The sequence below is a fragment of the Diabrotica virgifera genome, chromosome 5 (assembly GCF_917563875.1).
Source record: "Diabrotica virgifera virgifera chromosome 5, PGI_DIABVI_V3a".
NCBI classification, from domain to species: domain Eukaryota; kingdom Metazoa; phylum Arthropoda; class Insecta; order Coleoptera; family Chrysomelidae; genus Diabrotica; species Diabrotica virgifera.
This window is the reverse complement of record NC_065447.1, coordinates 54,348,526-54,365,854: the sequence shown is the minus strand read 5'-3', so window position 1 is coordinate 54,365,854 and position 17,329 is coordinate 54,348,526. Positions and strand designations below refer to the sequence as shown.

Genomic DNA, 17,329 nt, shown 5'->3' with positions numbered 1-17,329 from the left:
AAGAAAATAGACTTGGCTAGGGATATGCCACTCAATGCAAAGGGGTGAACCGTCGATATCAAGTACGGTGGTTTAGCTATCTTTGTCTGTCGTGCGAGTGTGAGCGTACAGGCGGCGGCCATCATGTGCTAGAGAGAGAAAGCTAAGCGCCGGTAGAGGGAGATAGATAGACCACCGACCCGAACTGCTCCGCGTTACGCTATTTTTCCAAGTTGGCCAAATCTATGTGTATAAGATCTTTGATGGTTGTACGGTTGCTACAAACGACGAGCGTAAAATCAAACTTTACGCGCTAGAGCGATAAAGTCATTGACATATTAAGCGTAGACTCGGCATACTCACCAAAAAATCGTAACGCGGAAACAGCATGGAAACAGTCGATCGGTGGTCTATTTTAACCAAACGATCCCGCGCATGTGACTAACAAAGATGGCTAGACCACTCAATCCTATGTTGACGTTACACGTGGTTACACCCCGACCCCGATGCATTGAGTGGCATATCCCTAGCCAGGTCTATCCTTTTACATGTCTCTGGATAAAGTGATATGGTACTCAGTAAACGTCAACTTTTCGTTGCCATTGACAAGCGAAAAAGTCTTCTTTATCAAGAGATTGTAGAAAAAATATTATTTATTTTATTTCAATTATTTTAATTGTTTTATTACAGTAAACTTTGTATCTAAGACTTTTCGTTTTCCTCGTTTTATTTATGGTCCAAGAGCTGTGAGACATTTTTGAGTAGGTATTTTAGGCAACCTGAAAATTTTTCAGGTGACTCTTCCATGATAGCCTAATACAAAAATGCCGGTCTGGCTGGAGGGCAGCGGTTATTTTCCCCAAAAATCCCCCCCAAAGTTAAACAAAAGGGTAAAAATTGTTATTACAAAAAATATCGTTGACGTGACTTAAAGTAAATTTAAATATTCAAATATAAAGAAAATAAACAGGCCAGGCGATTTGAGGGCTATTTTAACTCTGCAAGATACTTGCATGGGCGCCCCAGGATTATTTTCAGGGGATGCATCTGAACTTCAGAAGATTTCATCTGAATCTGTACATACTAATAACGAGTATAAAATACACAACTATACATGCATAACTATGTACATTCCTTCCGGACAGGGAGGTGCAATTGTTATTTTAACGGGGTATTTTTTAATATTAAACATAAACATTCTAAAAAGGACAGTTTTTTTGGTGAAATTTTTCAACTGCCAGGTGATCAAACAAATTACGCGTGCATATAAATGAAAAGCGCTATAGGTAAGCAGCAGTGTGAGAAAGAGCGTATACCGATAGCTGTTTGCGTCCTCTGTTGTAGCTGAGCGAGTCCGTTCGATCGAGAAAAATCACGTGACCTGGCGATACCCATGTTGTTGTTCCTCAAAACGTTAGAGTATTTATTATAATATATTATAATTTTTTAAGTAACTTTTTCTTAATTAAAGAAAAATAATACGTACTATACAATAGATTTTGCAAGTATGATAGAAAAAGACAAATTTATTATTATAAATATACAGGTAGAAAAGTATAAAACTATAAACTAAATTAATTCTGTGTCCGAATCTTGTACTTCTTCTTCAAACTCCTCAGCTGAGCTTAAATATTCATTCTCTTCTTCCTCGTCAGACACCTCTCGAGACTCAGATTCCTCTTCTACATGATCTGTAAATAGTTGTAATATGTACCTATTTAGAATTAATTAAAAATTAATTAGTAATTAACTAGTAGAGTTGCTACATATTCTCCGTCCTTTTATACGGAGTCAAAGCCTGGACAATCACGGGCGCATCTGAAGAAAGACTTGCCGTTGTTGAGATGTGGAGTTATCGAATAATGTATCGATGTTGAAAAATACTCTACACTATGAAGGAAAGAAACATGAGCTACTTTGGTCATACCTACACTAAGAAATAAAAAACGTGATGTGATTGGTTATACAGGGTGTCCCGAAAAGAATGGTCATAAATTATACCACACATTCTGGGGTCAAAAATAGTTCGATTGAACCTAACTTACCTTAGTACAAATGTGCTCACAAAAAAAGTTACAGCCCTTTGAAGTTACAAAATGAAAATCGATTTTTTTCAATATATCGAAAACTATTAGAGATTTTTTATTGAAAATGGACATCTATAATTCTTATGTCAGGAACATCTTAAAACAAAATTATAGTGAAATTTGTCCACCCCATAAAAAATTTATGGGGATTTTGTTCCCTTAAACTTCCCCAAACTTTTGTGTACGTTCCAATTAATTTATTATTGTGGTACCATTAGTTAAACACAACGTTTTTAAAACTTTTTTGTCTCTTAGTATTTTTTCGATAAGCTAGTTTTTATTGAGATGCGGCTTCTTTTTCAATATATTTACGTAAAAATTTTATGGGGGTTTTGTTCCTTTAAACCCCCCTAATGTTTGTGTACGTTCCAATTAAACTATTATTGTGGTACCATTAGTTAAACACAGTGTTTTTAAAACTTTTGTCTCTTAGTCTTTTGTTCATAAGTCACCTTTTATCGAGATGTAGCTTCTTTTTCAAAATATACCTAAAAATGTAAATTATAAATAAATTTTCAGATTATTAACAGGCCCCTGATTCTAAATCAAATTTCGACCAAAAACAAGTCGCTTTCAATATGGCGACTGTCGAAATTATTTGACACGGAGATGAATCATGGTACAATAAAATGAAACTTTATTGTACCATGGAGATGAATGAATGGCCAAAAGCGAGGTTAGGTTTAGTTTAGATGTGTTTTGTTTATTTCTTGCAAGGAAAACTAAATCAAAAGGTATTATAATATAGCTGGGTTTAATTGAAATTTGCTTGTTTTGAGGAATTAGATAGAATAGTAAATTAGAAATATAATAATTGAGAATGTCCACAACATGAATCATCAACTCAATGAAAGATGTGAGGTAATAATCTGGGAAAATTAGTAAAAAACAAGGAAAATTAATTACCAGCTATTTTATTGCTGGACATGCTGAAATCAAATCTTAAGATTTCCTATATTAGTAATATAGCTGTGCAAAGTCCACAGAAAGTGTGCTATTTTGTTTATAAACAAATTAGCACTCCGAAATCTTTTTTTTTATTATTGCTCTATAACTCCGAAAATTTTAACTTTAAACCAAAACACTCACATAAAAATTGACAGTAATTTAATTCTGCACATTGATAATTTATTCCAATTTCCTTCGACGGAAATTTTCTTCGGAAAATTCGGGTTTTCCAAACAAAATCTTTAATTTTCAACTAAAATTTGAGGGAAGTAATTATTTATCAATAATTAAATAATTTGGTGACAGTGACATAAATCTTTTTTGTTATGAGTGTCTTGAAGATATGAAAATTTGTATGTACAAAGAGGACCGGAATTAAAAGGTATCTAATGGTTCAAAGATTAAAATCCTGTTGTTTATAACTCTGTCGCAAATGCCGGTCAAATTTGACCGGTTATACCTGGAATCACTCCTCGCAATTCAATTTGTTTTTCTTCGAAAAGGACACAGAAGCCGTGCTCTTTTCAACAGCGTTAACTTAATTTAATTTAATCTAATATTTTCTGAGGGGTTCTATTTGTTTATAAGCCAAAAAATTGTTTCTTTATAACATTCCTGAGACCGCTCAAATGGTCCAATTTCAATCCTGTAAGGTACGTTGAATAGGTATAGTGCTTTTTTATATGAAAATCATAGTTATTCTGGTGTATCATAATCTTTCTGGTTATTATTTCGACCGAAATTTTTTAATTAACATTTTAATTATTGCTGAACTATTGGTTAGATTGTCGCCGGTCTCCTGATATACAGAGAGGGGCTAAATTATGGAATAAATTCATTTTCTCTAAAATGGACGATTTTAGAGAAAAATCCCGAAACAGGTCGATTTAATTTAATCTAATATTTTCTGAGGGGTTCTATTTGTTTATAAGCCAAAAAATTGTTTCTTTATAACATTCCTGAGACCGCTCAAATGGTCCAATTTCAATCCTGTAAGGTACGTTGAATAGGTATAGTGCTTTTTTATATGAAAATCATAGTTATTCTGGTGTATCATAATCTTTCTGGTTATGATTTCGACCGAAATTTTTTAATTAACATTTTAATTATTGCTAAACTATTGGTTAGATTGTCGCCGGTCTCCTGATATACAGAGAGGGGCTAAATTATGGAATAAATTCATTTTCTCTAAAATGGACGATTTTAGAGAAAAATCCCGAAACAGGTCGATTTTTATTTTTAAATTAAATTTCTTGGCATATATTTCAAACTAGTGACGTCATCCATCCGAGCGTGATGACGTAATTATTTTTTTAAATAGGAATATGGGTTCGTGTTGTAGCTCATTTACAAAGGCGTTCAATGCTCTATTCAGTATTATAAACATTAATATCATTATTTATACAGGGAGGCCAAAAAAAAATTTGAATTAAATTAATTGACGCAAGAAGAAGAATGCATGTAATTTATTTAACTCAAAATACATTCTATTGCTGTCAGAAAATAGAAAAAAATGTTTATTTTGCAAATAAACATTGCTTTTAGCTTAAATTAAAAGTTCAAACTGCCAATAGGTAGGAGGGAGGCTGTTTGTGATTTAATTTAAGCGAAAAGAAATGTTTATTTGTGAAATAAACCTTTTTTCTATTTTCTGACAGCAGTACAATGTATTTTGAGTTAAATAAATTACATACATTCTTCTTGTTGCGCTAATTAATTTAATTCAAAATTTTTTTTGGCAACCCTGTATAAATACCTAATGATATTAATGTTTATATTACTGAATAGAGAATTAAACGCCCTTTCAAATGACCTACCACACGACCCCTATTCCCATTAACAAAATTATCGATTACGTCATCACGCTCAGATGGATGACGTCACTAGTATGAAATATATGCCAAAAAATTGTAATTTAAAAATAAAAATCGACCTCTTTCGGGATTTTGCTCCAAAATCGTCCGTTTTAAAGAAATGAATTTATTCCATAATTTAGCCACTCTGTATAATCTACTATAATAAATCTTTCATGTCTTCAATTATTTAATTATTGATAAATAATTAGGTACTTCCCTAAAATTTTAATTGAAAATGGCAGATTTTTTGGGAAAACTCGGATTTTCTGAGTAAAATTTTTGTTGAAGGAAATCGGAAAAAAAATAACTTTGTGCAGAACTAAATTACGGTGAATTTTTATTTGAGTGTTTTTGGCTCAAAGGAAAAATTATAGGAGTTACAGACCACTAATTGAAAAAAAAAGAAGATTTAGGAGTGCTAATTTGTTTATAAATAAAATAACACACTTTCTGCGGACTTGTCATACCCCATATTACTAATATATGCAATCTTAAGATTCGATTTTAGCAATAAAATAGCTGGTAAATAATTTTTCCCAAAAATGGTATTTTTTCGATAATTTTCCCAGACTATCAACAAAATCCAAGAAACCGAAGCGCCAACCCAAATTCTGAGCAGTCTCAACATGATAAGGTTAATATCCCCAAGAATCGCTATACTCTCCGGCTGTCATGGCGGTGTCGAAATAAAATTGCGACTGTCGAAATGAATTAGAATCAGGGCCCAGGTCTCTATAACCGTACTTAACCATATACAAATATGTGGTGGATTCGAAAAATATTCAAAATATCTCGATAAACACTGGCTTATCGAAAAAGTACTAAGAGGCAAAAAAGTTTTAAAAATAATGTGTTTAACTAATAGTGCCACAATAATAATTTAATTGGAACGTACACAAAAGTTTGGGGGGGTTTAAGGGAACAAAACCCCCATAAAATTTGTATGGGGTGCACAAATTTTACTTAATTTTTTTTTAAGATATTGCTGTCGTAAAAATGCCACATGTCAATTTTCAATAAAAAATCTCTGAGAGTTTTCGATATATGAAAAAAAATCGATTTTCATTTTGTAACTTCAAAGGGCTGTAACTTTTTTTGTGTGCACTATTGTATATAGGTAAGTGAGGTTCAGTCAACCTATTTTTGACCCCAGAATCTGTGGTATAATTTATGACCAATCTTTTCGGGACACCCTGTATAAGGAAAAGTATTAAGCATTGGTAATTTTTATGAATATTTATTTTAGCTCATTTTTCTTTCCTTCATAGTGTTGAGTATTTCTTTTGCCTTTTTCATCTTTCTTAATGTTTTCTTGTTTTTTAAGTGTTGTGTCCATGATATTTTTTACATTATTCGATAACACCGCATCTCAACAATGGTAAGTCTTTCTTCAGATGCGCCCGTGATTGTCCTTCTCAATTAATTAATCACTGATTAATTTTTAATTAATTCTACATACATATTACAACTATTTACAGATCATGTAGAAGAGGAATCTGAGTCTCGAGGGGAGTCTGATGAAGAAGAACAGAATGAACATTTAACCTCAGATGAGGAGTTTAAAGAAGAAGTACAAGATTCGGACACCGAATTAATTTAGTTTATAGTTTTATATTTTCTACCTATATATTTATAATAACAAATTTGTCTTTTTCTATCATATTTACAAAATCTATTGTATAGTACGTATTATTTTCCTTTAATTAAGAAAAATTACTTAAAAAACTATAATATATATAATAATTACACTAACGTTTCGAGGCACAACAACATGGATATCGCCAGGTCACGTGATTTTCTCGAGCGAACGGTCTCACTTAACTACAACAGAGGACGCAAATAGCTATCGGTATACGCTCTTTCTCACACTGCTGCTTACTTATAGCGGTTTTCATTTATATGCACGCGTAATTTGTTTGATCACATGGCAATTGGAAAATTTCACCAAAAAAAACCTGTCTTTTGTAGAATATTTATTTTTAAAATTAAAAAATACCCTGTCAAAATAACAATTGCACCTCCCTGTCCGGAACGAATGTACATAGCTATGCATGTATAGTGTATAGTTGTATATTTTATACTCGTTAATAGTATGTACAGATTCAGATGAAATCTTCTGAAGTTCAGATGCACCTCCTGAAAATAATCCTGGGGCGCCCATGCATGTATCTTGCAGAGTTAAAATCGTCCTCAAATCGCCTGGCCTGTTTATTTTCTTTATATTCGAATATTTAAATTTACTTTCAAGTCATATCAATGATATTTTTTGTAATAACAATTTTTACCCTTTTTTAACTTTTGGGGGGGATTTTTGGGGAAAATAACCGCTACCCTCCAGCCAGACCGGCATTTTTGTATTAGGCTATCATAGAAGAGTCACCTGAAAAATTTTCAGGTTGCCTAAAATACCTACTCAAAAATGTCTCACAGCTCTTATACTATTAATTTAAATTTATTCAAGTGTTATGCAAATAACTTTTTTCTTTTATCTACGTATTAACTAATTTTTTATATAAATAAAAATTTCTGATATTTTTAAAGTTTATGGGCAATTAATTATACAGGGTGTTTCATTGGTAAAGTAACATACGTTAACTGTAGAAAGAGGATAGGTACTTCGGCGGTCTAAAAAATACCATACTTAATGGGTCTTACTCCATTAATAACAAAGATACTGGGTGTTTTATCTATTTTGCCATTTTCTTAATTGGTTCATAACTTTTTGACCACACTGTATATTTATTTTATATTTGGCACGCAAACATCATTTAAGGCGTACAACAAATTTATTTATTTACAATTGTAAAAAAATAACCCCCTCTGTGGCGCAGTGGTAAGAGCGCCTACCTTTGAAACGAAAGGTCGGGAGTTCGAATCCTACCAGGGGCAGAAATTTTTCATTTATTATAAATTAATAAATGAAAAATAGTTTCTGTCCTTGTGGGATCGGTACTCACCGGAGGGACCGCAGACGTTCGGAAACAATTAGCGTCTCTTTGCAAAGACAATGACGTCGACTTTGCAAAGTAACAAGACACTTACTCAACACACACACTACACATTACTCCCCTGACTTAGTGATAAGTTATACAATTACGTGGCTAGGTTCTAGTTCTAAACCAAAGCCAGAATCAGAGAAAAAAAAATTGTAAAAAATCCAGGTCCGGCTTAAAAAATACTGGAAAAATGTTCCGACCCCAAAACAACACCCTGTACATTATTTTTTTTTTAAATTGATTTTTCAGTTGAAAAGAGGATAAAAAACTAAATTCAGTGGTATACTTTGAATTTTCGGCAAAATGATTTTTCTGGTGAAATTTGGAACTTGAATTCTGAAATTAAGTGAATTGCGAGAGCTCTAAGTAGAAAAAAATTGAAATACAGCGCTCAACTTGTCAACCACACTGTATATTGATTTTATATTTAACACGCGAATATTCTTTTAGGTGTCCAGTCAATTAATTTAATTACAATTATAAAAAATCCAGGTCCGGATTAAAAAATATTGTATAAATGTTCCAACCCAAAAAAACACCTTGTATATTAAATTATTTTAAAATGGATTTTGCATTTGAAGAGAGGATGAAAAACAAAATTAGTGGTATACTTTGAATTTTCGGCAAAATGATTTTTCTGGTAAAAATTTGAATTTGAATTCTGAAATTATGTGAATTGCGAAGCTCAAAGTAAAATAAATTAAAATATGACTTAATTTTAATTAATACCATTATTTATTCTAAATTGGTAAAATATTAACATTTGCACACATAACAATAATGTTTGATGACCCCTCTGTGGCTCAGTGGTAAGAGCGCCTACCTTTGGATCGAAAGGTCCGAATGGTCGTGAGTTCGAATCTCACCAGGGTCAGAAATTTTTCGTTTATTATAAATTAATAAATGAAAATAGTTTCTGTCCTTGTGGGATCGGTATTCACCGGAGGGACCGCAGACGTTCGGATACAATTAGCGTCTCTTTGCAAAGACAATGACGTCGACTTTGCAATGTAACAAGACACTTACTCAACACACACAGTACAATAGTACACATGACGCTAGGTACCTAACTACAAAAATTTACCGTACCTACGTATAAAAAAAATAATTTTTGATGTTGGTAATTTTGAATAAATACTTTAGTCTTGAATAGTGATTATGCTGCAAATTTTTGCTGTTTTGTTATAATTTTTAGCTATTTTGTTGATTAAAGTGATGTATCCTTTATTATTTATTCATTATTTAAAGATGAATATTCGCCAAAAACTATTTTACACACATAATAAAAAAACACTAAAATATTACCAATTTAGCCAATTTTACCAATTTAGATTAAATAATGGTATTAATTAAAATTAAGTCGGATTTTAATTTTTTTCTACAAGAGCTCTCGCAATTGACATAATTTCAGAATTCAAATTCAAAATTTTACCAGAAAAATCATTTTGTTGAAAATTCAAAGTATACCACTAATTTTGTTTTTCATCCTCTTTTCAAATGCGAAATCCATTTTAAAGAAAATTAATATACAAGATGTTTTTTTGGGTCGGAATATTTACACAATATTTTTTAAACCGGACCTGGATTTTCTATAATTGTAAATAAATTAATTGATTGAACACCTAAAAGAATATTCGTGTGTTAAATATAAAATCAATATACAGTGAGGTTGACAAGTTGTGAGATGTATTTAAATTTTTTTCTACTTAGAGTTCTCGCAATTCACTTAATTTCCGAATTCAAATTCAAAATTTCACCAGAAAAATCATTTTGCCGAAAATTCAAATTATACCACTGAATTTAGTTTTTCATCCTCTTTTCAACTGAAAAATCCATTTTAAAAAATTTAATGTACAGGGTGTTTTTTTGGGGTCGGAAAATTTTTCTAATATTTTTTAATCCGGATCTGGATTTTTTACAATTGTAAATAAATTAAATTATTGTGCACCTTAAATGATATTTGCGTGCCAAATATAAAATAAATATACAGTGTGGTTAACAAGTTATGAACCAATTAAGAAAATGGCAAAATAGATAAAACACCTGGTATATTTGTTATTAATGGAGTAAGATCCATTAAGTATGGTATTTTTAAGATCGCCTAAGTGTCCTCTTTCTACAGTTAACGTATGTTACTTTCCCAATGAAACACCCTGTATATTCTTGGAACAAAATATTTAGTCGAACGTTGTGTTATTGTTTTTGCAGTATGAAGACATTCGACATTTAATTTTTTTCTTGTTTCATAATTTGATACATTTTCTAAGTTCAATTCTATCTTTGTAAATATTTTTAAGAGTGTAGACGCATAATTCCGGGCCAATGCTTTTTAAATACATTCATACTTACTATTAGGTAAACTTACTTGTGCATATTCAATATTAAATTTGAATCTGTCGATACCGATAAGGAGATCAGATAGTGCGAATAAGATTCCACCAGCACACGTACAAAGCTTACTCCAAGTCCACAAGTCCTAGAAGAAAAATTTATAATAAGAACATTTATAACTAAAGCCTGGATTATAAGCATGACAGAAAGGTCAAAATAAGCATTTATATAAGCAAAAAATAAGCAAAGTTTTTGTGAAATAAGCATAGTCCAAGAAAAAAAAACCTGTAAGTAAACATGGATATAATGACATATATATGAAGCAAGGGGATTAACATTAAATTAAATTTAATTTAATTATCGTATTATTAACAATAAATAAAAAATTACAAAAGTGTTAAACTATAATATCTATAATTAAAAAAATCGAAAATTAATTAACATATTAATATATTTTTTATTCATGGTCATTAGCATAAAACCAATTAATAATATTATGTTTTTCAAAATTTTCTTGTAAAAAGTTATGTCTTCTATCTGTAGACATATTATTTTTACGTAGAAAAAGTTCTTTCAACATCTGCAGTGGTGCGTATTTAAATTTAGACAAATGTACCGATACTACCGAAAAGTATTTTACAGCAATATAATAAATTTGGGCTTTCTGCAGATAAATATTAGTTTATTGCATGGACAGGTATAACGATGGGTTTTTATTATTGAATTATTAGAGTTTTATAGCTCTGTATACTTATAGAATTTTGCTATCTACTAATACATGAAATTAACTATAGTTTATCATAAGAAGTAAAATAAACAAAGATAAGCAACATATCTTTAAAATAAGCATTTTTACTAAAAATCTTAATAATAAGCAAAAGAGCAAAATGTTTATAATCCGGTCTTTATTTATAACTGATTTTATAAATTTTAACAGTTTCATAAAGTATTAGAAAATATTAGTAAATTACGGAATTCAAAAATGTCGATTTGAAGTGAATTATTTTTATCAAAAATGCTTTCTAAGAAATCATTATTTAAAGACTGCGTTCTAAAATAACGTGACTAATACCTGGTTGCACCAACAGAACCTAAGCTTAAGACGTGCCTTAATCTCAGCTTACTAAACATAAACATTGCACCATTGAGCCTTAGATCAATTTTCAGCTTGCCACAATGGATTGTCACGTGGATTGCATCTTAAACTTCATCTCAGTTAAGACGTGCTTAGATAAAAATCAAAAATTATGGATCTATAAGCTGAGCTTGGCTAAGCTGGAGCTTAAAATTTGTTGGTGCAACCAGGCATAAATGTCTTCAGAATATGGCTATTGAATATGGCATTATACAGGGTGTTAGTAAATAAGTATGAAAAATTTTAAGGGCTAATTCTACATGAAAAATTAATGCCAGTTGGCTCTATAAACATATGTCCGCAAATGCTTAGTTTCGGAGATACGGGGTGTTGGAATTTTTATTTCAAACTGCCAATTTATTTATTGCTCTAAGACCAGTTGAGCTATGAAAATGAAATTTGGTGAGTTTTAAGAGATAGTTATTATAAATTTTATAACATACAATTAAGAATTTTGTATTCATCATTGGCGCGCCTACGGGCAATGGTCTGAATTATTTTAAAGAAAAAAATAGTGCGCCACTGAGATATTTCGAATTAGAAATTATTTTTAAATTCCACGTCTAATTTATGATAAAAAACCTTTCTTGCCTTTTTTTCATATGATGCACCGTTTTTATGCAGAAAAATAAAACATCTTGGCGCATATTTTTCATTTCTTAATACATCATCAAGATCTATCCAATATAATAATACTAAACTAGAACAATAACAGAAAATATTACTAATATCATTTCAACTAGGTGCAAAGCTTCAAGAAATGTTTAAAATGATCTCCTTTACAGGTAACAGAAGAATTTTATATTCATCATTGGCGCGCGTACGGGTAATGGTCTGAATTTTTTGAAGAAAAAAATAGTACGCCACTGAGATATGTCAAACTAAAAATCATTTTTGAATTCCTCGTTCAATTGACGACAAAAAATCTTTCTTGCCTTTTTTCATATGCGGCGCCGTTTTTATGCAAAAAAATTAAACATCTTAACGTTTATAAAGTATTTGAACTAAGTTTCTATGCATATGGAAACTACCTCAAATACTTGGTAAGCGTTAAGATGTTTTATTTTTTTTTGTATAAAAGCGGAGCCTCGTGTGAAAAAAGGAAAGAAAGATTTTTTGTCGTAAATTGAACGAGGAATCTAAAAATGATTTTTAGTTTGACATATCTCAGTGGCGTACTATTTTTTTCTTCAAAAAATTCAGACCATTACCCGTACGCGCGCCAATGATGAATATAAAATTCTTCTGTTATCTGTAAAAGAGATCATTTTAAACATTTCTTGCAGCTTTGTACCTAGTTGAAATCTTATTAGTAATATTTTCTGTTATTGTTCTAGTTTAGTATTATTATATTGGATAGTTCTTGATGATGTATTAAGAAATGAAAAATACGCGCCAAGATGTTTTATTTTTCTGCATAAAACCGGTGCATCATATGAAAAAAGGGCAAGAAAGGTTTTTTATCATAAATTAGACGTGGAATTTAAAAATAATTTCTAATTCGAAATATCTCAGTGGCGCACTATTTTTTTCTTTAAAATAATTCAGACCATTGCCCGTAGGCGCGCCAATGATGAATACAAAATTCTTAATTGTATGTTATAAAATTTATAATAACTATCTCTTAAAACTCACCAAATTTCATTTTCATAGCTCAACTGGTCTTAGAGCAATAAATAAATTGGCAGTTTGAAATAAAAATTCCAACACCCCGTATCTCCGAAACTAAGCATTTGCGGACATAAATATGTTTATAGAGCCAACTGGCATTAATTTTTCATGTAGAATTAGCCCTCAAAATTTTTCATACTTATTTACTAACACCCTGTATATGACATATTCTATTGAGATACAACTTACCTTCTTTAAAAGCTAAAACGGGGATTACAGATGCTGTGGAAAGGAGAAAAGATAGCACATATTATGTGGAACTGGCCGGGTAAGTAAAAAGAGTGAATAAAGCTAGGTAGACTAAAAGAATGATGGAATGGAATCAAGATTTCAGGCATAAAAAGATAGGGAAAGATAGTTATAGAAAAGTGTTACTTCTTCTTTAATGCCATCTCCCAATCGCAGATGGGTCGTTGGAGAAATTTTGGTTTTGAAATTTATCATAGCTTCACAAAATGAGACAGATGTGTCAGTTTCAGAATTTCTATGTGTTGAATCCAAAAGATTCTTCTTCATGATTTTTACTGTTATCCACTTCAGCTTGGCATAGTAATGTTGTGTTTACTGCGAACTTCTCTTCTTTAAGTGATGTCTTCCAATCGGAGGTTGGATATCATCATCACTATCTTTAGTCTATCTACCGCTGCTCTAAAGAGTTCTATGGAACTGCATTTAAACCAGTCCCTTAATTTTTTCACCCATAACAATCTCTTTCTTCCTATTCTACTTCCTCCTCTTACGTTTCCCTGTATTATAGATCTTAGCACTTTATATCGCTGTCCCTCATTACGTGTCCCAGATATTTTCACTTTCTTATTTTTATTGTGTTTATTATTCCGTGACGCAAGAAAATGTCTGGCTCCGAAACATAATAGCCCGATCAAAGAACAATCTGACCCCAAAAAAATAAAGGAAGGATAAAAATTTAGGAATAGGTAGTTGAAATTGTGTATTATTATATAAGAAAAAGTTTACAATTCTACATCTTTACAATTCTACATTTTTGTAAAATGGAGGGGAATACCCCCTCTCGAAGGTGAAAAATATACATTCAAAATAAGACCGGAATTGGATAAAATGACTAATTCTAAACAACTTTTGTTCTATAGAGTTTTTCGATAAGTCAATACTTTTCGAGTTATTTGCGAGTGAATATGTTCATTTTTAACAAAAAAAAAACATGTTTTTGGACGGTTTTTCGGAGATAACTCAAAAAGTAAGTATTTTATCAAAGGTAATACCACGAGCCCTCTAAATTTTATCGATAAATTTTTTTGTTTTCACGAAAACTTCTTTATTTGGTAAAATTACGAAAACAAACCGAATGATAAAATCACGAGTCCGAAGGACGAGTGATTTTATCCATTTCGGTTTGTTTGAGTGATTTTACCCTAAATAAAGAAGTTTAAGTATGAAAACGAAAAAATTTATCAAGCAAAATTTAGAGGACGAGTGGTATTTGAAAAGATTATTTTGTGAACCAATATGTATTATTAGTAAATACGGGCATCTGTGAAATATTTTTAAGACAACTAGGATCAATGTCTTAAGTAGGTTATAGATAAATTATTTTATGATTTAAAAAAGAATTTAGGGTACCTTAAGTTTTATCAGGGAAGAGACTGTTTTATCAAGGAAGAGGCTGTTTTATCAGTATTACAATCAATGATTGGTTAGAACGACGCGTGGTGATTGGCTGAAAAGCAAAAACGTCAGAATTTGACAGGTGAAAAAAATATTCTTAACAAAAATATAGCTTATAAGAAATTTAAAAAAATGGTGTATGCATGAGATCTGTAGACCCAGTAGAAGCAGATTTGTAGCTAATGAAAAGTAGGTTTTTCTTCGTCAAATTCCAAATCGAATATTCCAATGTGAAATAACCCAAAAACGGAGCACTTTTCGGGGAAAATTCATTTTAACTTTTTTAAAGTGTTTAAAAAAAGGTTTACCTTTGTTAAAAAGGTTTATTTTTGTTTTTTAAAAAAACTTCTAACATTAAAAGTAAGTGAGCTACGCTCAAAATATTATTGGCCCCTTTTATTTTTTGGTAAAAAAATCGCGAAAATCACCCTCTAATTTGCATCACAAATAAATTTTATCATTACCGCTTGGCAAGTTACTTTGTTTATGTATTATTTATATGATCTGTAAGTTTCATCGGTTCAAAGTGCGTATTTTTGAAAAAGCTGTAGTTAAATAATGGCTTGAACGAGTAACTAATCACGAGTTTAGGCAAATTTTTAACAGCCATAACATAACCAATGCCATTTTTGTCTAACAAGAAAACAAAAATTCAAAAATATTCAGAAAAGCAAAACGAACATTGTATTACTCTTTGAGATTTTTGGTATTACTAATAATTTTTAAGGTAATTCCATAAAAAATTCCATTTTTTTTCAAAATTAAAAAATGTTTTATTTTAAACACAATTTTTTTCAAAAATGAGCACTTTGAACCAATGAAACTTATAGATAATATAAACAATACATAGGTAAAGTAACTTGTGAAGTGGTAACGATTAATTTTATTTGGTAAGCTAATTAGAGGGTGATTTTCGCGATTTTTTTAGCAAAAAATAAAAAAGACCATCAATATTTACTTTTAATGTCAGAAGTTAAAAAAAAAACAAAATTAAACCTATTTCTAAACACTTTAAAAAAGTTGTAATGAATTTTCCCCGAAAAGAGCTCCGTTTTTGGGTTATTTTAAATTGAAATATTAGATTTGGAATTTGACGAAGAAGAACCTACCTTTCATTAGCTACAACTCTGCTTCTACTGGGTTTATAGACTTCATGCATACACCATTTCTTTTAGTTTTTATAAGCTATATTTTTGCTAAGAATATTTTTTTCGTTAAAATACTTACTTTTTGAGTTATCGGCGAAAAACCGTCCAAAAACATGTTTTTTTTGTTTAAAAGTGAACATATTCAGTCGCAAATAACTCAAAAAGTATTAACCTAGTGAAAAAACTCTATAGAACAAAAATTACTTAGAATTAGTCATTTTATACAATTTATTTTGAACGTATAGTTTTACCCCCGAGAAAATATTTTTCACCCGGTATTTCCGTAGGGGATGTAGAATTGTAAACTTTTTCTTATATAATAAAAGACAATTTCAACTACCTATTCCCAAATTTTCATCCTTCCTTTATTTTTTTGGAGGTTTTCGTAAAATTTTATGTTCTCTGTTCGGGCTATAAGGCAATGGACAGGGATTAACGACATTCAATCTCCGATACACATTGCAAGAAACAGAGAGTTAATGGAAAATGTGATCGCTAACATCCATTAGTGGATTTGCATCTGAAGAATAAGAAGAAGAAAATTATTTCTTATTCTTTGCCGATTTCTCGCAATACTTTCGTGTTCGTTTTCTTTTGTGTCCATGCTATTCTAAATATCCTTCTGTAATTTTACATTGCAAATGACTGTAGCTTATATTTATGTGTTCTTCAGTGTCTAGCTTTCAAGTTCTCTTACGCAGAGCACTTACTCTCCGTTCTAATAAAATTAGAGAAATTGTTTTCATTTTTACAAATGAATTTCTTGCTATTTCTATCCTGGCCTTTATTTATGCTGTTTGGTCAATTAGCGTTGAATTAGAAATGAAATCAATTGGTTAGCCAAAACTTTTAATTGTGATTTTGCTCCAAAAGTGTACGTCATAAGAGTCTTTACGTACAACAATTCTTTTTTGAATCAAAATTTGCTGAAAGTTATCGTAACATGCATACATTTTTAAACTGAAATCAGTTATGAATAAAAATGTACAATACTCCTCTCAACTGAGCTAACTACTTGTCTGTAATAATAAAAAAACGTAATCAATACAGAAGTACTACCTACTATGTAGAAATACTATCAAAATAAATGAACATGAATTAGACAGTGCCTTCAAGATTCAATATGGACGCAGATCAAGAAGGAGCTAACATGGACGGGCTCACTACCATAGGAGTATGACAGAAAGTACCTAGTACAAAAGGGATTAATGAATAAATTAATGACTATAAGACATCTCATACTACTTATACACTAGCCGACTAGGTTTGCCTCAAAGCCAAAGATCCAATTTTGATTTTGTACTAAGGCGTAGAAAAAATTTCTGGTTGATATGGCTCGATTTAATATACACTATAATACAACTCCAATAAAATGACTGTCACCAAACCGCTGAACAACAGAGCGTGTATAATATACAGGGTGTAACAAAAATACAGGTCATAAATTTAATCACATATTCTGGGACCAAAAATAGTTCGATTGAACTTAACTTACCTTAGTACAAATATGCACATAAAAAAAGTTACAGCCCTT

The 17,329-nt window shown here is 30.8% G+C and overlaps 1 protein-coding gene across 2 annotated transcripts in view; it reads right to left on the bottom strand.

Moving 5' to 3' along the window:
* Positions 1-17,329, bottom strand: part of LOC114339361 (lysoplasmalogenase-like protein TMEM86A) — a 155,106-nt gene that overhangs the window by 12,986 nt on the left and 124,791 nt on the right. For both annotated transcript variants that reach the window (XM_050651457.1, XM_028289997.2), the window contains exon 5: positions 10,232-10,342. In XM_050651457.1, coding sequence (XP_050507414.1) covers positions 10,232-10,342 — 111 coding nt within the window. The remainder of the gene's footprint in view (positions 1-10,231; positions 10,343-17,329) is intronic.